General features: G+C 33.1%; 1 protein-coding gene across 2 annotated transcripts; it reads left to right on the top strand.

The window, feature by feature from the left end:
• Positions 1-4,529: 4,529 nt before the first annotated feature.
• On the top strand, positions 4,530-16,544 carry LOC110092351 (immune-associated nucleotide-binding protein 9-like). 2 transcript variants are annotated; one of them, XM_028693924.1, is made up of 3 exons: positions 4,530-4,892; positions 7,167-7,781; positions 16,236-16,544. In XM_028693924.1, exons 2-3 carry the CDS (start codon positions 7,683-7,685, stop codon positions 16,497-16,499), a joined length of 363 nt encoding a protein of 120 aa, XP_028549757.1. In that variant the 5' UTR covers positions 4,530-4,892; positions 7,167-7,682; the 3' UTR covers positions 16,500-16,544. The 2 variants fall into 2 exon arrangements, with proteins under 2 accessions (XP_028549757.1, XP_020672516.1); XM_020816857.2 differs by lacking the exon at positions 4,530-4,892 and having other exon boundaries at positions 5,802-7,781.
• Positions 16,545-22,619: the final 6,075 nt, after the last annotated feature.

Below are 22,619 nucleotides of genomic sequence, written 5' to 3' on the forward strand. Positions count from 1 at the left end.
AAGACAAACGTGCCCCCTGTGGTCACAAGCATCTACTCTCTCAAGTGAGGGTAAAAATGGAAAATGCATAAATAAAATAAAAATACAAATAATAACTTAAACTAAATGGTGCGATCACGATCGTCGGTCTTCGTCTCCCCCTCTGACAAGCTTTGGCGGTCGGATGTCCGCATCAATGGTACTTGCAAGTTATGTATGGATGCAAATCGTGCTTATTGTCATAGGCACTTTTGAAAGTAATGCAAGTTGTTGCGAAATGAGTTGTTTTAGGATGAACAATCTCTTTCCAATGTGGCCTTTTTTTAACCAAGTAAATATGAAGGCATGATTGTAAATAAATATCATCACCTTTGAAGCGTCTCTGGCTTGATTTTCATGCGTCCATCTTTAGAGAATTGAGCTGAATGATAGGCACGGATTATCAGGATTATTGAAGGACTACAAAAGGACGTGCAAATTTTTATTGGTGATTTAGACGTTTTTTGTTATTAGACACTGTTGTAGTCAACTACTCTGCAAGCTTTTGCATTATATGCAAAACTAAGTAATATTTATAAATTATCAGATCTTAAACTATATGAATAGGGAAATGGCTATTAAATTAAGATTTGTGATCTGATGGTTGGTTTTTTCATAGCTCTTTAAATCACTCTGCTTCATGTGCTTGTTATTTTCTACCCTTTCTTTTTATTTTGTCTACATATTTCCTTTTTTTTGGCCTTCAAGCTAGTTGTTTTAGGTCCAATTGTTTTTCTTTGCTTCGACATAAAATACTTGCAAGTGATTTGTTGATTTATTTTGTCATCACGACTGGCTTTTATTGGGTGGCCAGAATCTTGCTATTAGTCTTTGGTTATTTGCTTAATTTAACCATTTGGCTAATTGGCTTCGAGTTCATTATTAATATAAATATTTGTCTTCATTTTTTTTATAGATTTAGCTTGACAGTTGTTGACCTCGATTTTCATTTGAGTGCCCTCGGGGGCCCTTGATTGATATAGTCAAGCCCCATTTAGTCCAATTCGAGCTCGAATCAGCTTGAATTGAGTCGAATTAGACTCGATCATGTTCGATTGATCTCAATTAGTCTGCTTTAGCCACATCAAACCCAAATGTGACCCAAATTGATGATGACTTAGTTTAATTTTATCTAATTAATTGAATTGGATTTAATTTGAATCGACTCAATTTGAGCCCAATTCGAACCCAATTTCAACCTATTTAGCCTAACCAGAGGTCCACGATTCAGCCGAGGTCGCGCTATTAGCTTCGAGCATGTATGGGAAGATTTCAAAAAGCCAGAGAGAGGACACAAGCGGCGGGTTTCGTTTTGGCATTAACGAGCATTTAACTCATACCTTTCTAGGCATGGAGGGGGGATTTAGGATTTACTCCGAGCATTAGCGAATGCCTCAACCCCGATGATGTAGGACTACAAGGCTTGCAATGATTTTATTAAGAGCTTGCATAGCTTATTGTAAAGAAGAGTAACAAGAAGAACTACTAGCAATTAAAAAAATGATGAATCAAAACGTAGGAGCGGGCACTTTCGTTCATTCCAAGTTACATATCAAAAGATTTGAGCCATCAAAACATCGTAGGGAAACAATATTATGCAAAGTAGTAGCTTTCAACGAAAAATCCCTAATATAACAATAAGAGTTAGAAACAAAGAAGTGCACTTAAATTCCTACGTTTACTAAGCTTAGCAGAATCGGACGGACAAATCCTTCGTGACTACAATAAGAAATGCGAGAAAAGTAGAAAACCTTCATCAAGGATCGGCAACAATCCTCCTCTCGACGATTTCAAGTTGTTCTTCAATTGCTTCAACCAAGGTGTCCAAGTGCGGTCTATGTAATCCTAAACCGTATGATCGATCCTCGGGTTGACGTCGAAGAAGGTTGAATGGATATTATGCACGAAACTGTGTTCGTTGTACGAAAGTCCGTAGTCAGTGTCGGGATCGGCCATTCATGAATTTCGAATGGTTAAAAGGTTTGAAGACGTTGAACGTTGCTTCCTTAAAGACTCCTCTTGAGAAGGAGGAGATTGTCTTGAGAAATCAAGTGGGGATGAGGGAATTATGTGGTCGGCCAAGGGTGAGGGTGTGTGGAAAGATTTAGGTTCAGCTTTTAGATGAAAGAAAGATGGAGGGAATTTGGGAGAATTAATTCCTCTAATTAATTCCTAACATTGGAATTAATTAACCAGGAAAGAGATGAGGGGGGCGGGTGAGAGTGAGGAGGTTTGAGATTTAATTCCAAAAGAAAAAAATAGGATTTTCGAAAGAAATAAAAGGAGGTGGGTGTCACAATCCAACCCGACCAAAAAATGTCCTATCGTGTTGAGCCGTGACACAGGATCTAATTTTGGAATTGTTTTTAGTTTTTTCTGCCGATATTCATTGAAAATAATACTGAACCATAGAGCTACTAAAATATCCAAATACAAAAAAACTCATCCACTAAATTTCTTTCATTCATCAAAATAATCATATACATTACAGTACATGGTTTCAGACAAAGATTATAGAACTGAACAGTAAACTAGCCATGACTGTACAAAAATCAAAATAACAAAATACCTATAACTTTAGATTGGATCCTGAACAGCAAGTCCTCAACCTCTTTCCCTTTACCAGATCCTGTAAACCACGAATAAAACCACAGTGAGCTAACAGTTCAACAAGTCACACTAGCCGATCTAAATTTCCAAATACTTCTATTTCAAATATTTTACTGAACTTTTAAAAACAGTTAATTGCAGGTTAAATAATTCATTGAATTAAAAATCACAAATTAGAAATACATAACAAACATTTCATTATTCAGATAACCGCACAGAATGTAGATAATTGTACAAAATGCAGATAATCGTACATAACAGATAATTTTACAGAACAGGTAATCGTACAGAACAGATATATGTACAGAAATTCATGTCAAAGAGCTATTCAGATCAGATTTCTCGGACCCAGACAGAATCTCAAAGGATTATGGCCCCTTATGCCTTCCTTTGTGCTTACAGCACCAGAACATATCAGATATACATAGTTATCCAGATCATATCACATTTCCTGGACCCAGAAAAAATCTCAAAGGATTTTGGCCCCTTATGCCTCCCTTTATTCCCTGACACAGATAGAATCTCAAAGGATTCTGACCCTTTATATATAACTCCCAGCAGATATCGTTTAATCACATGAGCACATAACATCACATTATAACAATTATAGAGCATTTGATCAAAACATCATCAGATTGTATAACGGTAGACAACAGAAAATTCAACGAGGCAAAAAAATGCACAGTTTCAAAAAATTACCAAATCACTAGAAATTGTGTAAAACAATGTTTTAAGACTTTTCTTGTAATATTGCACTATTTTTCAACATCCCGATAATTTTCTATTCATTAAAAACCCCACAGATTTCAGAATACTCGGTGAAAATTTTCCAGAAAATACTAAGAATATGCAGAATCATAATCTTTACGACCTATAAAAAGTTACGCGGTGAAAGTTTTACCGTTGCAGAATTATACCCGTTTTTCTCTAACAGATACAAAATTTTAATCGGAATATTCGTCAAAACCCATATTTTTGAAAATTGATATAGGCGTAATGTGCCTTACCTCGAGTCGAACGACTTTCTCAACTACGTCAATGGACGAAAACAGACCAAAGTCGCCCAAAAATCGGACGTTCTATTCTTTCTCCTTCTCTTTCTCTCTCATGCTCTTTCTCTCTCTTAACCGGGTAAATGACGGATAAATAGTGAAGTGAGATATTTTCGATCGTACGGGATGAATTTACGTACCGGGACGAACGTCTCTGTTCTGTTCTCAGATGAAAATCGTACAGACGATGTTTAATTTCATACCGGGATGATCGTCTCTGTATTGCATTCAGACACAAATCGTACTGACGATAATTAAGATAGTACATGGATGAATGTTTCTGTTCTGATCTCATTCCATTCGTGTAGACGATTTGTACAGAAGAAGTTAAAGTTCCAACTGTTCGTCCCGGACGACCTCAGTTCGTAATGGACGAACTGCACAAAAAATCTTGAATGATTCAAAGGGTTCTCACAGTGGGGCCTTGGAATTTTCGGCCAAGAGAGAGGAGGGGATAGTTTGAATTATTCCAAGTATGTAGATTGTCTTTTGGAAACAATTCCCAAAAGAAATAGGAAGTGCAGCTTGTAGGTTGGGCTGTGGGTGGTGGTGGAGGGGGATGGGCTCGGGTGGAGAGGGGGTTTTGGAAGAAAAGAATAAATAAAACAAGCCATGAATCCGGACTCTTCCAAGGTTGGTGGGTGATCCGATTCCCTCTCCAAGAGATTTTTCTGCCATTTCTCTCAAGCTTTCACAAAAACTCACAATGCAAAATTTTTTATCATTCAATAATTCATTAACCTCAAAAGAGAACAAGGAGGACTATATAAAGCCTCATACAAAGGACTCAAAGACAAAAGACAATAATGCCCCTAGGGTACAACAGGAAATTAAATAAAGCAAATAAATTACGACAACATAAATAAGAAAAATACATAGACCAAATAAAAAATACAATGACTCAATCGTGGCCGTAGATCGGCGGCCACGTCTCTGATAAACCTTCCATGATTTGATGTCCCCATCACCCGACCTCCAGATTTTCGAATCGACTCTCTTGTTCGCAAGTCCCAGGCAAAACCAAAGTTCTCTTGGTCTCCCTCCTTCGTCTCTCTGTGGTTCGCACGATACCAAAAGCCGAAGCACTCCCGAGGCCCATCCTATTTGCAAACTCCAGTCGGAGGTCCTCTGCCATAGCTAACGCCAGTCTCAAGCTCCGGCTACGACTGGTTTGCGTGCCTTGCTTTGCCGAACTCAACTTCTCATCAGAAGGTAAACCCCTCTCCATTTTATTCTTCTTTTTCTTCTTATATCTTCTTCCCTACATTCTCTCTGCTTCTTTCCCTTGTTTTCTTCTTCTTCTAGTTCCTTCTCATTCTTTGCTTCCAAAGATGATTACTTTCTTTGGTCTTAAAATGAGAGCATGCTACTTTTCCCTCTTGTTTCATGCTATAATGGCAATGGCTGGAGACCATTTTTTTTAAACCTAAAGGGCTGCATCAATGTTCTCCTACATAGCTTTACAGATATTATATTTGGTTCTCTTGTTAATTTCTTTGAAAAGGATTTCTGTTGCCATCTCCCTTTCAAGATTAAGTGATGAATGATAATAAGTGTCCTTTAATTAGAAGTCAGCAAAGCATTTTTTTTTAAAGTGGATTTTGTTTTGACATGAACCTCAATTAAACGAGTGCTTGTATACCGTTATCTCTTGAGCAGTTTATGTTGGTTGAAGCTTTTCTTTTATGTAGAATCCACATTTGTTCACGGTTCATGCCATATGGTAGATCACTTAAAAGTTTCATTTACAGATTCTAAAAGTCTGTATCACCATGTATTGAATGCATGAGAAGTGTTTGCACTTTGGCTCCTTTAAAAAAAAAAAGAATTTTTGCAGAAAGTTGCGTCTATCGATGACTCACATCATATAATATATGGTTTAAAACCCTGTGTATGAGTAGGGAGAAATCATAGCACTTCTACCGAGTGCATACAAGGTGCCCGCAACAATGCTCATTAAGAGGTAGTGCAGATTTTCTTTAAAGAATATATATACACGTCACTTTAGGAAGGGTTATATCTCATTGTTTGTTATAGATAACTGAAATTAAAGTTCGTCTTATAAAAGTATGTTGTCGTTTGGATATATATCATAATTCTAATCGAACTGCTGTTGAAGGTTCTCTTTTGTTCTTCGTTGCATCAAGATAGCATCTATATATAAAGAGAAAGTTGATTTTAGCTTTCTTTCTTTCAATTTTGAATGACAATGTGATGCCTTTTTGTTAAGATTATTTCTCTATTTAAAGGCCTTGGGAGTTTGGAGAATCTTTGATTTCTTGTGCCATGTTTCCATGCATTAAACGGGAGAAGCATAAGAGTTTTCCTTTTTTTTTTGTAACACAAATTGCTCTCCTTTATTGTGATGAATTTTAGGTGGATTATTTTACGATAATTTCAATAAAACATGGGCATCGGGATTTCATGGTGACTGTGAGGGCAAAATGATGATCACTTTAGTTTATTTTGCAAAACCTTTGTGAACATTACAAACCAAGTGCAGATTTTGATTTGAGTTTGGGTTCCAAATTGTTTTTTGGAAACAAACCAAGTGCTGATTTTGATTCATTTTGGGTTCTAATCTGTTTTTGGAAACAAAACAAGTGCAATTTTTGATTTGATTTGGGTTCTAAACTGTTTTTGGAAACAAAAACAAGTGCAGTTTTTTATTTGATTTGGGTTCCAAACTGTTTTTGGAAATAAACAAGTGTAGATTTTGATTTGATTTAGGCTCCAAACTGATTTGGAGATGAGTTGTGTGCAGATTGGCACTGGTTGAATACTGCAAACTTTTTTGGAAATAGATTGTGGGCAGGTTTTTACTGGTTCTATGCTCCAAAACTGATTTGGAGATGAGTTAGCTGCAGTTTTTTTTTTCACTGATTTCTTCTATTTGTTTTACTGCCCTCTCGCCCCATCTTCTTCATCTTCTTTGTTTTAATCCGGATGGCTGGAGTTGATGAATGGTTTGAGGTTCTATGATTATCTAAAATCTGAAATGAGTTTGTCTTGTGGATTAAAATAGCCTTAACCCCTTCTTGGCATTCTCTTGAGAAGGGTTGCTTTTCCTTTCCCAAAGCCAAGCAAGAAGCCATGATAGATCCGATTTGAAGTTTATAATGCATCTTTTGGGTTAATTTTTTTTCTGATACTGTGAATGATATTATGAGCTCTCTCTATTAAGATAAGTAAGAATCTGATTCCTTTTTGGATTTCTTTTGTTAAGAATGTAACGGTGATAGAAAATCTAGTTCCTTTCTTCTTTAAACAAAGCTCTCATGTTAATGTCACTCTTATGAGAAGTTAGAGAATGTTTTATAGAAAAGATTTGGTTGTCTTAAGTCAGCAGGGCTGTTTTTCTTCTATCACATAACGTGATACTAGTTTTGAATCTTTGGCAAGCTATGATTGTGCACTTGATATTAGAAATGAGTTTGTGAGTTTGTTGAAATTCCATTCCTGCTCATTGGTGGCCTCAATTTTCAGAGAATGCATGGTCCGAATGCAAAATCATATGCTTCATGTTGAAAGAGAAGTGTGTGTGTCAGGAAGAGATGTATGGTGGAAGCTTGCGTGTTGTGGTTTGTTTTGGAAAGAAGGATGGTGGGGTATCTCTTTGCATGAGTAAAATAAGTGGTTACTTGAAAAAAAAAGAGAGGAAGCCTCTTATTAGTTTTGGTGGAGTGAGGTGTTGGAAGTTTGGGTTTTGTGGAAAAGTGGAGTCCTAGCTCTCTCTCTCTCCTCCTCCCTCTATTTCTTTCTTTTCCTGTTACTTGTGCCTTGAGATGAAAAGTAATGCTTCCAAAGTCCAAGATTAGAAAGGCAAATGGTTCAACCGGTGTCCAAGCCCGAAAAAAGATACGTTCTTATTTAATTGTATTTCATTTTAATTATTTGCTTATTAAATATTTAATGTGCTCTAATAAAACCTTCGACTTTTTCTGTGTTCTTTGCGAGGTACTTTTTGGAGAGCAAAGAAGACAAGGAGCTTCGGAGCACTAGATGAAGGAGCACAAACAATCAAATTCGAGCATCAGTCGCCTCCATTCATTCTGGTGGGGACGCTACGGGCGGAACCACCGAGTTTTATCCCCTGGTGCTGTAAGTTTCCTTAAAACTTAGATAGCCTTTAGGGTGCCCTTCTATGTGCACGTTCCCCTACCCTTAGGACCTTATAGAAACTTCAATTCTTAGGTTATTTTATTTTCTTATTTTATTATCCCTAAACTCATTTACACACGTGGATATATCCAAAGGGTTAGAATGACATCTTTCTTCCTTACAATACTAGTGATATTTAAGGACAAGAATTAAGGACCGAGTCATAAAAATCTAGACTTATGATGCTTGCTTGTTTTAGGATAGAAATATAAAACATAGAAAACTTAATGATACATTATCCTAGGATTAGTATGCTATAATTCATTTATAATTAATCAATGAAAATCACTAATAATCCAAATAAAAATGCACTAAAATACTTAACTTTTAATTAAATCATAATCAACACATATAACCACTAAAATGCAAAACTTTAATATAAACCTGAACTAAAACTTATCAACCTGTTAACCACCCCCTAACAAATCCAAATTTAAAAGATGTTAACAAATCAAACTCAAAACTAAAAGATTCATGATCTCCTTCTTGTAAAGAATAATGTCGGATTCTTAATCGAGAGTATTCTTAAGCTCCGGCCTGAGATCTAATTAACCATGGTGGCTTGCGCTCGTAGGAAACAGAACTTCACCATCAAATAAATCCTACTCGAGCTGATGTATTGGGTGGGGGAAACTCGTTATTTCGATCAGGTCGTATATATTACTACCCATCGGGGTGCGTTGGCGAGAGACGCTATTCGTAATGGCTAGTCGTATGTGCGATCTAATCTGCCCTTCCATTGGGCCGCTTGCGAAGAGTACGAAGGTCTACGATTGTTTCGTCCATCAGGGTGGTGTGGTCGTATACCCCCTTTGCACTCTGTCCCCTGCACAGCGGATCCCTTTCGAAGGTCCACAACAATATCTTTCTTCTATTAGATTACTTGTGTTTTGCCTACATGCATTTCTAATAGGACAGTTAAGTTTGTCTACCTATATTTATTAAAACAGAGAAAGAATGGTTTCTCTAATAAAGTCTCTAGCAGAAGTTCACGTGTTCGATTGTAGGATTAAGGTAAAAGTAAAAAAAAAGTGAATTTTTTGTGACTGTATACAACACCCATCTGTAACATGTTGAGCTATTGAATTATAAGCTATATAATGAAGTTATAGGAGTGAGTAATGAAACATATAATTTGGAAAAATTATGTTTATATCAACAAGTTAATTTGGTTTCATGCTATAGGTAGATTCATTTTGTAAGTAATTTTTTGTGTTAAGATAACAAAAAAAGTATAGAAAGTAGAGGATCTTTATATGTTTTCTCTTTATCTTAAAGAGGCTTTTGATTATGTACCAAAATAATTGATTTTTGTGTGTATTAAGGAAAAAGTCTCAAAGTAATATTGTCATTTTTAAATATATGTATGATGGATCATTAACTAGTATGAGAAATAATTATGGAGTGATCAAAGTGATTTTAATTAGAGTTAAGTTGAATTATATTATATCATTTAAGTCTGTAACTTTTTGTATAGAAGATAAAGATGCTTAGGAAATACTATTTAAAGTTAGTAACTTTATTATATGTTTCATGTAGATGACATAATCGTAACTGGTGAGATGTTTCTTAAAATAAGTGGAATGCTTGAATAATGAAGAATTTGTTTATGAAAAATAAGTTCTTAAATTAGTATAACACAGCCTTGTATTTAAGCTTAATATCTGAATATTAATATTGTTTAGATAATATTGTTAAAAGATAAAACAATACATAAGTGTGTTAGATTTAAGTGTAGTGGATATATTATGTTGGAAGAAAGATGAGGGTGCATATGAATAGGGTTAAACCATAAGATGGTCCCTTAAACTTTTCATATGTGATTAATTTAGTCCTAAACTATCACTTTTTTTTTTTAATTTAGTCCTAAACTATCACTTTTTTTTTTAATTTAATTCATTGACCATGCAAAGTTATCCGAAATATTCCCTCAGTGTTATCATATTTCTCCAATTTATTTCATCAACTACATTAAATTGATATTAATTTTATATAGTCAAGTCACTATATTGGGATTAATTTTGTATCAAAATAATTGCATGAGAGATTATTTTGGGTCAATTTGTGTAGTCGAGGGACTCAAAATGGAGAATCTGATACTCTGAGACTAAATTGGTTGCTTGCAGATAATCATGAGGTTCTTTTCAGATCTAATCTCTATGTGAATATATAAATTGGATTTATAGAGCTGACCAATAGTTGGGATGTGGCTAGTTCTGATGATTCCAAGAACCATGATTACTCTAAAGCTGAGAGTTGGATCAGGTTATTGAAAAGTATAAAAGTAGTTACTACTGCTGGAATCAAAACTAGCGACAATTATCCTTTTTGGTCTATTATTAACTCGTAGGCTGCTCTTAAGAAAAACCCTATACTCTGAAAGGAAATTTGTGCGGGGATTTAGCTTTCATGTGATCTAGGAAGAACCAGGTAATTTAACAGGTCAGGATAAATAGAAATAGTAGTTTGTTTGCAAGCTTGCTACAAACTATTTGTCATTTATCATTATAGCTACTTTGTTTCTATTACTATTACTATCGAGATAAACATTGTTAGATGGCTTAAATTTATAATGCAAGTTGTTTTTCATCATCATAATATCTTTTTATTTGTACACCGCCTTTAATCTATACATCATTACTTGTAATGATTGATATGCTTCAAAATTTGATTTGAACTTACATGAAGTTCAGTGTAATTATAAAATCTGAAAGCACGCTAAACTCTATTTGACAAAAAAATTTGAAATTAAATTTAAGATCTTCTATCTATTTTAGCTGTATTTATTATTGAGATAATATGTTAAAAAGATCATAATTAAGGTTTAGTTTGGTACAATTTTCTTATTGCATTCTACAACAGTTTTCTAGCACAAAAAATTCTTGAAATCAACGATAAGAAGAAACTTATCAATAGCGTGTGTATACACACACATACATACATACATGCATAAACATTTGTGATACTTTTATATGTGAGATGTATGTACAGCATGTCAAAAAATAACATACAAATATACCCAACTCACCATATCCCAGCTAAATCAAACATTTCAAATACGTCATGTATTTCAACATTTGTATTGTATAAATGATTCATATCTTCCCTTTAACCATGAGAGTAGTAAAATACATTTTCGTGTCAGAGTAACAAAATACATTTTCTTGCATTGACAATAAATTTTGAAAATTTTAATATGAGATTGCTCAGACCATCTCATGATTATTTGCTAAGCCTACCATTTTTGAGCAAGGGCATGATATTGATGTTGACCACCATACATCAAACCACATGCAAAAAGGGAAAAATAGGCAATCCAAACAACATGTGTGTTGACCCAACGCGTTATTTGAAGGATCAAACAACCACTAATTGCCAAATGGACTGCATCATTATACTAAGGATTTCAAATTCACCTAAGAGGAGAGCCCTCACAGTCAAATATTACGAGATTGGTCCAAAGAGATGACCAACACCAAAAATTTAATAGCAACATTGCCCAAACAACATCTAATAGAAAAATGGATTTCATATTTGCGTTTAGAATATCGTCGACACCCAAAAATTACTGTCAACCTATTCAATTGAGGTCATCCGAGGCGAAAACGCGAATCCCGATGCGATGATGCATAAACCAAGAAAATTGTTGCACGATGTTGCCCGAACGATGATTGATCGCAAAACGGACTTCACCATTGAATTATAAATGTTATCAATACCCAAAAGTGGCTATCAATTTGAGCAATTAGAGTTGCATGAGGAAATTAGCATGGATCTTGAGGCGACGATGCACAAATCGAGGAGATTGACTCACGTCATTCTTCTAAATGATGTCCGATTATAAAATAGATTTCGCCGTGCATCTGAGATATCAACAATATCCAAAATAGACAACAGACTTTCCATTGAAACTCGCGTGGGGAAATCAGTGTGTATTTTGAGGGAAAACGCACATAATTCGCCGACGCATAAATTCCAAAATAGAGAAATTCCCGTTTCACCCAGCTATAATAATATTATTATTAGTATTATAAACATATTATTATTATTATTATTATTTTAAAATAAAGAAAAAATAGAAATCAAATAAACTCAAATTAGAGCTAATACATTACTTCTTATCTGCTCTGATCGAATCCCCATATATCCCGTGAAAACCTCAGATTTTTGCTCTGCAATCAAGTCCAGTAAATCAAGCTGCGTCAGTTAAGTATAGAGCTTTATCATTAAAATGAAGGCTCTTATAGCCTCAGCCCGATTCCTTACTACAAACTTCAAACTTGAGACCTACTTTAACAACAACTGTTGCTTTCTTTCTCATTTTGCCTTTCACGGGAATCGTCATCTTTATAAAACAGATTATTAACTCCCCCAGCCAACCAGATCAACGACCTATTCAGCCCATCTCACGTGAGCATCCTGCAGAACTTCAGTTCCAAAGAACAAAGTTTACCCAAACCCCTTGTTATTTCTTCCTCCCAGCCACCTTAAAGCTCATCCCATTAACTCCTTCCTCTCTATATCCCAATCAAAGCCCACCTAATCTTCAAAGCCCAAGACAACCAACTCGTTCCCAAATCTCACTCAAATAGTCCTCACCTTAGCCCCACATCACCTGCTTGAAGCAATAATTAATTCACACCTACAACACCATACCATCAGATCTGCAACATCCATGCAAGCATAAATAAGACATTTAGAAATTCCTAAATGAAACATAGCACCACTCCACTGGATCCATAACATCCATGCAAGCGGACATAAGACATTTACAAATCCCTGAATAAAACACAATGCCATGCCATTGAATCCGCGACATATATATAAGAGGGCAAAAGACATTTACGGGCTTCTACATAGAGCGCTCCGTACACCCAAATGAAGATCATTCGCACACCCGATCAACATCAAACACTCCAAAAATATCCCACGCATGGATTGTAGCATGCATCTACACAAACATAGAAGTGCACATGCAAGCATGTCAATACACAAATGAAAACATAAAGGTACATTAAGCACACAAATATAACACAAAAAATACATATGCAATCACACACAAGCATGGGCCGTAGAGAGCGTGTTATGGGTATATATGTGTCATCTGAGGATGTTGCACGGGTCAAATAATAAATTCAAATTCGAGCTAGATCCTTCTATATGAGTGGATAGGAGTCGACACGACTCAAGCCATCAAATAAATATATGATCACGACGTTGACTGATATATTTATTGTTAATATATTCATATTAGGCCTTCAAGGTCTATAGCTAAAAAAATTCAATAATAAAGGCATGAAGCCAACAACGAACCAAATCCTCTACCAGCAAGTTGCACAATCAACAAGGTTCAATCAACAAAATGAAAACTAGTCATAAATACCTTGATCATGACCGTGTTGAATATAGATCTCAATAAGAAGGGTTAATTCCAAATGTTTTATATGCCTCCCAAATGCCTACAAAGTTCAAAACTCCAAAACTACCAAAATTCAAATAATTAAAATAAAAATTAATCATCAAAACACTTCAAGCAAAACATATCCACCTTCAAATATCACTTCAGTTCATAAAGTGCTAATATTTGGTAAAGATTATTATTAGGATTCATTCTCAAATAGTCTATTGTCAGCAAAGATGTGGCACATGTCTTGTATCTAATGATTTTATCACCAAATGACATCATATGTAATCTGTTATGATCGGGGCCCTCTTAACTAGGCGGTTTGCCACCAAAAGACAACACTAAAGTAAGATCATGACCAAAACCCGTATGCTCCCTAATGGGCTAAGTTTTTTAGATATAAATCAATATGATATAATTGATATGGTGCAAAGCCTTCTTTTAGCTAAGGTGAGTTTAAATTTACATCCTTAGACAAATATTCACCCTACATCTACAAGGTACCCTTAGCCGATAAGGATTCTTCTGTCAGGTTGGGTCGACTACCTCTACTGATTAAGTAGAACAGAGATCACTATGGCCTAAGATAACGAAACCATTAGTTCTTGATCGAGTTTATCATCTATTCTACCAACATCAATTTTAAGTACAAGATGATGAAATTTTCAATTTTAAATATCAAATTCTTAAACATCCAAATCCATGATGCTACTATATGCCAGATACCACATATCTTTATGTATATGTTTGACAACTATCCTTAATTGAACGTTCTCTCTCATTATTGGGTGGGGTGATTAATTATAGGGGCTTGCACCTATACGAAACTATAACTCTGTTCATAAACTCCTCACAAAATGAGGGTCAAATCTCTGGCTAGTATCTTATTTCAAACCCATATGCCTTTTGAAAATTTACCTTGGAACTTAATATGTTAAAACTCCCTAGGAAGCAAGGGAGGCTAGGGCGCAAATTTTGGAGCTACTACCAATTTAATGACCCTAACCATACATAATACTTATTAAATCAACACTTCCTAAAAATGAAAACATAATAGATGGTAGAGCTAGATTGGTTTCACATTAGAGAACCTTATCGAACTTGAGTAAGTGATCTAAGAATTACTTCTTATTTAAAAGTTAAGTGTGACCAACAATGCATTGCAAATGACTATATTTCCTAAAGCACAAAAATATATTTTTGGTGGAAAAAAGTAATCGAATTGATAGTAACAATCATTGGGATGAAAGAGGGAAGCGAACAAGAAAATGGGCTAAGAGACAAATGTAAAGCAGGCTTTTTTAGAAATGAAGGAGAATAAACCTCTTTTATTTATAAAAACAAAACAATGCAATAGAAGTGAGGAATCAATTAAAACCTAATCTTCAATAAATGCTCAACATAAACACTAGAAAGAAGAAATAAGACATTAAACTACATTCAAAATTTAAAACAGAGATGAAAATAGAGGTCAACTTGCATAACAAACAAACCACATGTATCAATGCCACTGAAACAAATAAAATGTCAGTATTCTGAAACTTTTGTGCATCTCATGCGATCCATTGAGTTAATCAAACAAAGGATTTAGATTTTGTTTGGGACGGCTTTCTTCTTGTTTCTTAAAGCAATTTTTTAGTACAAAAATTTAAATTTTTGTACTAAAAAGTTGTTTTAAGAAGCAGTAAGAAAGCTGTCCCAAATAAAACCTTAATAAACTGATTATTAAGAATAGAGGTATTATGTTTCAAGAAATTCAAATAGAATCAACCTTATGAATCTTACAATCATATTCTAATACATTGCATATATTCAAGTGGATATCCAAATACATTCATTCAATTCAAATGTGATACAAATCAAAATAAAATGACATTACTATAGCAATTAATTAATGAATACATTATTATAGCAATTTAGTAATTAATAAACATTAATTCAGAAGTGAATATAACATTTTTCGCATTAATAAAATTACTATAATTATATTATAATAATTAAAATATAAGATTGTGATTTTATTTGAATAAATGATAATTAATGAATTCATTGTTATAATAATTAGGTAACTAAAATAGTATATTTGACATTAATAAAATAATTATAACTATAATAATTGAAATGAAAGATTGTGAGTTTATTTGAATAATTAAAATGGAAGGCTTCAATTTGGTATGGAAGGAAACTCAAATCCATTTTATAAGTTGATGACAATTAATGAATATATTATATCAATAATTTAGTAATTAATAGTGTATATTTGACATTAATAAAATAATTATAAGTACAATAACTGAAAGGGAAAGTTAGGATTTGATTTGAATAATTAAAATTAATTAAAATAAAAGGTCATAATTTTACATGGAAGGAATCTCAAGCCTATAAAAATTGCATATATTTGCACGTTTGTCTTCCCTCACAGTAAAGGTTCGGCATTCCAAAAGGCTTGCTTTGCTCATCTTCTCTGTGATTATAAGCATCAAGCTGTCCCATATCCATTTTTCGGGCTTTACCAGCTGAGTAACTCAAGCCACTGCAAGTAGGCAAATCCTTATTTTTGTAAGTAGTCGAGCACTTAGAGAATAACATTAATTTCAAGTATGACATATCCTTCTTAGAACCCCCTAAATGTTATGGTTTTATTTTTACATGCATAATCATAATGAAAGAAAAGAAATTTATTTTATATTAAATCATGTTTTCTATTTACAAGCAACTAAATGAGGAATGAAGTGGTTTCTTGGTTGGTTCAGTATAATGGAGATAGTATTTGTACACCCATATTCATTTAAATGGGGTAATCTCTATAGCTTGAACACAATTCAATAGTTTCTATGACCAAGAAACAAATCTAAACTTGCTTGAAACTCTCAAATTGTACAAAACTAATGATATATCATTAAGTATGCTTATTCATTCAGTATGTATGATTGAAGCCTCAACTTTTCAGCTTTTGATCAATTTACTTTTCTTTTCTGCATTTTGTTTAGTCGCACACAATGAATGCCGATCCAATTAATGATTGGGAATTGACAACTACAAGTAAAGCTATTAATATTGTCATTATTGGGAAGGTTGGTCATGGCAAGAGTGCAACTGGAAATAGCATTCTTGGAAGCAAAGCCTTCGTTTCTAAGCTTGATAGTTCGAGAGTAACTTGTTCTTCTAATCTACAAAGAATTATTCGTAAGGATGGTCGTATCATTAATGTTATAGACACTCCAGGTAATGCTCATCGCATTATTGATTTATGAATATTCATTAATTCCAAATAATGTATATATATTTTTAAATCTTTATTTTAGAATATTATATGTATTTTATCACAACATGAATACATAAATTGTTTGATTTTGTTTACCTTGTGGAAAAATAGCTTCATGTGCTTTGAAATTTGTCTACTCTTTTTTACATTAATTATACCTTTCAATTTAGTGCATGAGACAACATTATCATGAATATACTAAAAATATTTAATGCTCATAAATTGATATCAAAATCTCTTGGTAGTGTCTTATCTACAAATCCAATTTGCCTATGGAAATTTTCCCTAGAACTTAAGCATTAAAACTCTCCTTGACTACCCTAAGAAATGAAAGAAAGGGGTCCATAGAGAGGCCGGGGTACAAATCTTTGGAGCCCACAAATGCTAAGTACATGAATATATAATTATGTAGTGATTTTTTTAGTAGTTGGTTGTGCATTTTGTAAACTCAGTTTATTTTATTTGTTGGAGTGCACAATGAATGAATAATTATATGTGTACTCAATATAAAATAAGAACATTTATGCACTCTTATAATATCCATGAAGATCTACAAATGTAATCAATACTTAATAAATATATCTTGTACTTTTCATTCCAATTACTTGACTAATTATTTTTCTCCAACTTTATAAAGTAGTTTATTGGGGGTATGATTTTAAGGTTTAACAGTTATATATTTGTAGACTTTCATTTTGGTGATCTACCATATTGCTAAAGTTTGACATACTTTTTTATCCATAGGAAATAATCCATAACTCTCAAATTTTAATTTGTTTGATTTATCAATTTTTGCATACATTACTTAAATATTTTTTTGTGGAGTGATAATGTGCTAATCTTTTCTCATTTTTAGTTGAGATTGATGATAGTCCTTTAACTTTCACAACATTAGATCATTTCAATATTAGTCTTATCTTTGATTGGCTTTAATGAAGTACATTTAGTGGAAAAAAATTGATACTAGCATAAATTACACAGTTCATTAAGATTTTTGTCATCATCAATATTTTGAACAATTATTATAAATCTACTTGTTTGATTTAGATATTTAACTTATCGAATTTTGGGCATAGAGGCAACATAGATTCACCCATCAAAACAAGGGAGAATAATAAATTACAAAAATTTCAAAGAAGATTCAGCTTGGTTCTCCACCATTTAACCATTAAAAGGATTACAATACTCTCAGAATGAAGAGCCTTTTGCCCAATATAAATCTTAAATGTGACATAACTTATTTATGCAGAATATTACTCATAAAAAAAAATCAAAATGCTCTTCATGGAAATGGTCTCTTTAGTTGTTCTTCTCATCCTTTCTTTAAGCACTTATCTTTTTATTTCAAAAAAAAGGTTGATTAAATCATCATGGTTAAAATGTTTATTGGCCATGTATTCATTTAACTTTTATGCATATTTTGATAGAATATTTTTTTTTAATATATGATAAAGCTTGAATATTTTTAGTATTCATTAAAAACCCAATTCTATATAGAAAATTTAGATCTTGTATGTATTATAATATACATACATCTACAACATCAAGCTTTTATTTCTCGGGTTGGCTACATGAATCCTTATTTTCCATTGTGTCCTCTTAAGAGTCAAATTATCATTTTAATCTAATATAAAATGTCATTTCTAATATTTTCTAGCCATGTCTTTTAAGGTCTACCTCTTCCTTTCTAATAAAGAAAGACCATTTCTACCTTTGTCGTATCAATATCTATATTTGATGATGTATTTATGATAGCATTTTTGTGTGTTATTTGATACTAAAATTGACTAAAATTTAACCAGGAGATTATACAAGAGATTGAGTTGCACTTGTATTTATAGAGCCCTATGCTATTGTTATTGCTTCTTGAGCTTTAAATGTGGTTATATAAGTTGTTTTGTAATCTCTTATGTTGTTTCTAGCTTCATCTTAACGCTCATGCATAATGGCATAGTATATTAAGATGTTTAGATTATCTACAATCTATCAAAGTTGGATACTTGCCTACGTTGCAAACTTGATTTATGATATAAGTTGATGTCTAGCTTTGAAGCCTTCAAATTCTCTTTAGTTTGATTAGTGACTGATGGTTCAATTAGTTTTTCATGGTTGTTGGCCACTTCCACTTATGTCAGATTCAAAACCTATCTACTTTTATGTGTACATCAAGAGGGTACATGATCTAGTATTGCTTCTGTGACCTTAAAGCCACAACATTTGAATTATTTGAAGAAGATTTTCTATTGACTCAAATGAAATGATGGAGCTTGTCAATTGAATGGAATTTAGCCATTTTTAAGCTATGCGTCCATTTAATTTTTTTATAAGTATTTTTATTATGTTTCTTATGTTAGTTGAATGTACAATGGAGACATATTAGAACCTATATTTGTATGATTAGTTATTTGTAGTATGAATTAAAGAACTTAAACATAAGGGTGCCTTGGGGTTTTATTGAGTAAATTGAATTGTTAATTTCCTCTCATCACTTCCCATTATCCTCAATCATTAGCTAATTTTCCCATCTTATCTCACTATCTCTATTCAACATGTTTATTTTGATGATAATAAACATGTGATTAGATGCTCAAATATGTTTATTTAATATTTTAGGAATCATTGTAATATGGTTGTTTAGCTCATTATTTTAGGATAGATTGCAAGGTGTGCATGCATGCTCAAATGTTAAAGTAGCCATGGTCATCTTAGATAGCTGAAGACAAATGCAATGGAGCTCATACCACATGTTTCAAAGTTGTACAATGTTTGTGATGACCTAGAGGCACATAGGTTGTAGATTGCAAGTTTTGATCGATAACTAACAAAGATTAGATGTTAAAATTCAATTTTATCTCCCTAAAATTTGCCTAAAAAATATTTTCATTCACTAAATTATATTTGAAAAATGCGTGCAAGACTAATTAAAAATTTGAATTATAATTTGGATGTATTTTCAAATCATTAAAAATATTTAAATTTTGGAATTGAATTTTCATTGAGCTTTTAGTTATAATAATGCTTTTTTAATACTTAGTTAAAGAATATTATGCACCTTTTTCATCCAACTAAATTGGCATATAGCCTACCCAACTCCAGTGGATACTTAGGACCTACCCGAGTCTACATCTCAATACCAAAGGACAATAAGACCATTTGAGCTCATCATTGCCATCTTGTTGAATGAATAATGCCTCAAAGGGGTTTATTGAAATTTTATTATTTGAGATGGACATCACCACTTCTTCCTTGCATCGAATAGAGATTATGTAGCTCGGGTCAAGAATGAAAACTTAACAAACAAGCTTGGTGGTAGAACCTTGTATGCTAAGCAAACATGCAGAGGGAGTTTTGGTTGAAATCTTTGCAACCAAGTTCATTTATACCTCCTTACATATCAAATAAATACTATAAACCAAGCAACAATGAAAATAAGTAGCAAAATATGAAGTTAAGTCTCACGGTAAGGAATCCTGTGCCAGGTGCGCGGTTGGGATGGTCGGAGATAGTCGTAGGATTCCTTCGGCTTCTGCTTGTGGATGGAGGAGTTGATTTTGTCTATCTTCATCGAGGAATCGAAATAGTGAAACACCATCCGTCAAATGGGTATTAGTGCGGAGTGACGATACAATACATTAATTTTCCCCTATGCGTGGTGGATTGTGGATGGACAGCTGAGATTTACAAAAATCAGAACCGGCCAGTTCTTTTAAAATCGTCCGGTTTGGCAGTTCATCGGTCCAACCAGGGTTTTGAGCAGTTTTTAGCCAGTTATACAGCCAGTCGATTCTAGCATTAAATCGAACCGCCTGCCAGACCGGTTCGTGGTTGAATCGGTCGAACCAGTTGATCAAGTTTGATTTTAAAAGGTATGATAAATAGCATATGTATGGGATATTTGTCGAATGCCCAAATACTAAACTCATCCCTAACAATTCACATGTAGTAGAAAAACAACTCAATAAAATGATGAGAATTGCCTTATTAATAAGCTTTACATAGGGAATGTAATTCATGACTATCTCTTATGAGTCAATAAAAAACTCAACTGCCTATGAAGCAATTTCTCCTCTCAAAGGTGATGCTTATTAAAGAAATTGCTTATAAGAGGCACACTTATAGTATTGCCTGATAGAAATATTTTAATGTACTCTCCTTTATGGTTGCACAAAGCCCATGCCAAAATGCATGGGCCTCATATGCTTAAGTTTTGGGTCATCCAAAATGCTCTATGGGGTGCTGTACACTTGAACTACGTCCAAAGAAAAAGGTTGCTTAAGTTATTTATAATGATTTGAGCTTACTAATTTTGGTTCAATCTAATGCATAATACAAACTTTAATCCACAAATTAAGTTTGGTTCATCCAAAGAGCATCCAAAGTTTTTAAGATGATTATTAACTTTGTCTATGGGGTTGAAAAAAAATAATTATATTTCTTTATTATTAATTTAATTTTGGTTTCAAAATCATCAAATTTAGCAAGGATTCTGTATTAGTAGCTCAAAATTCACCCAAGCTAAGAAAAGAACAATGTTTTTTTGTAATATGTTGATTTATAGTCTTGAGCAAATGCATACATTGATGCCTTAGTGGTATTTTTAGTTAAAGAAGTTCAACCTACCTTGCAATAAAGATGTAATTGGTGGTGCAATGATATTTTCGATAGAAAAAATATTTTTTTAAAAATTTTGTGAAAGAATCGAGATGTAAGAGGGAAACTGATATGACCCTAAAAATAGATATCTATTAATTCTCACCATTCAATCAAGGATGTCAAGCTTTGTGCTCCAGTGTTATTCATATAATAAGGATTTAACTTGATGATGGTCCTTTTAGCTCTTTTGTCATTAGATGACATCAAAGTTTATGCCAACCACTAATAATCTTTTATCATAGCATTAATTTGATAACCCTATTTAAATCAATGAAATTAATCTAATAGTCTATTTTAGATTTCCAATAACCTATTAATCTCAAATTGTCCATCAATCCAAGCATCATTATTAGGGGCATGATGGTCTAACATGAATTTTAATATTAATAGTCTTAATTATTCATCCTTCTATCAATCTAATGACCAAAGTACACTCAATTAAGGAGTATTTTGATCTATAATATATCTCGAAGGTGACGTGAGTCTTCTATAATCATTACCCCCGAGATAACAATGCTCATTTGTCAAATACTTTGTATACCCCTCAGTGGGCAAAGAAAGGCTTTCTAAGCTACTTTACTCTATCTATTTATCCTTTAAACTTCCACTCTTTATTCTCCATTGAATTGTTTACTAACATTCGTAATCATTTCCTACGCTCGATCATTGAATTTGTTTAGTAATTGTGATAGTACGTGTGAATGTTCTAGATGATCCCAGCACAAACGTTTGGTGAAGTTGAATCTTTTCACTTGCAACTTATATTATTAATATAATTTATATTATATATATTTATTATTATATATATAATATATATATATATTTGTGTGTGTGTGTGGTCTGAAGAAATAATTATTTGATAGAAATCTATTATTTTTTATGTTCCAATCTAGTGGGGTGGATTGGGTTTATTGGTTTATGTCTTTTGAGACTCAACTTAAGTTTATTTAAAGGTTGGGATATATTTTTGTATTTTCCTCTGTTTTCTTTTTTCAACGTAAGTAGTGTGGATTTAAGTTTATAATGCCAATAGGACTATCAGGGGGAACCATGCATTTGTTAAGCTTTCCCATATATTATTACAATACATAATATTTTCATTAGTTTCATAAAGCATTGAAGTGGAAATTTTATAATTTAACTGAAAATGGTTTGTGGGTTTTATATTTGGTTTTTCTTATGCGACTTATTTGGCTTGTTATAGTCACCTTGTGCATCAAGTTCAAGCTTGACAGTCTCCCTTTCCATTCTTCAAGATGGTAAAATTAGAGGATGGAGGAGTTTCAATAGGATTGTTTTTTTCTTCGTTACCGTTTACATGAATCATAATTTGAAGTTATGTACTTTGACATGTCAATTTCCACTATATTGAAGCATTTTATTTTACCAATTTTAAACTACTTTTTTTTTCTTATATTTAGCCAATAAATATATTATAGACAACTCATTCTCCTTT

The sequence above is a fragment of the Dendrobium catenatum genome, unplaced genomic scaffold, assembly GCF_001605985.2.
Source record: "Dendrobium catenatum unplaced genomic scaffold, ASM160598v2 fragScaff_scaffold_389, whole genome shotgun sequence".
NCBI lineage: Eukaryota > Viridiplantae > Streptophyta > Magnoliopsida > Asparagales > Orchidaceae > Dendrobium > Dendrobium catenatum.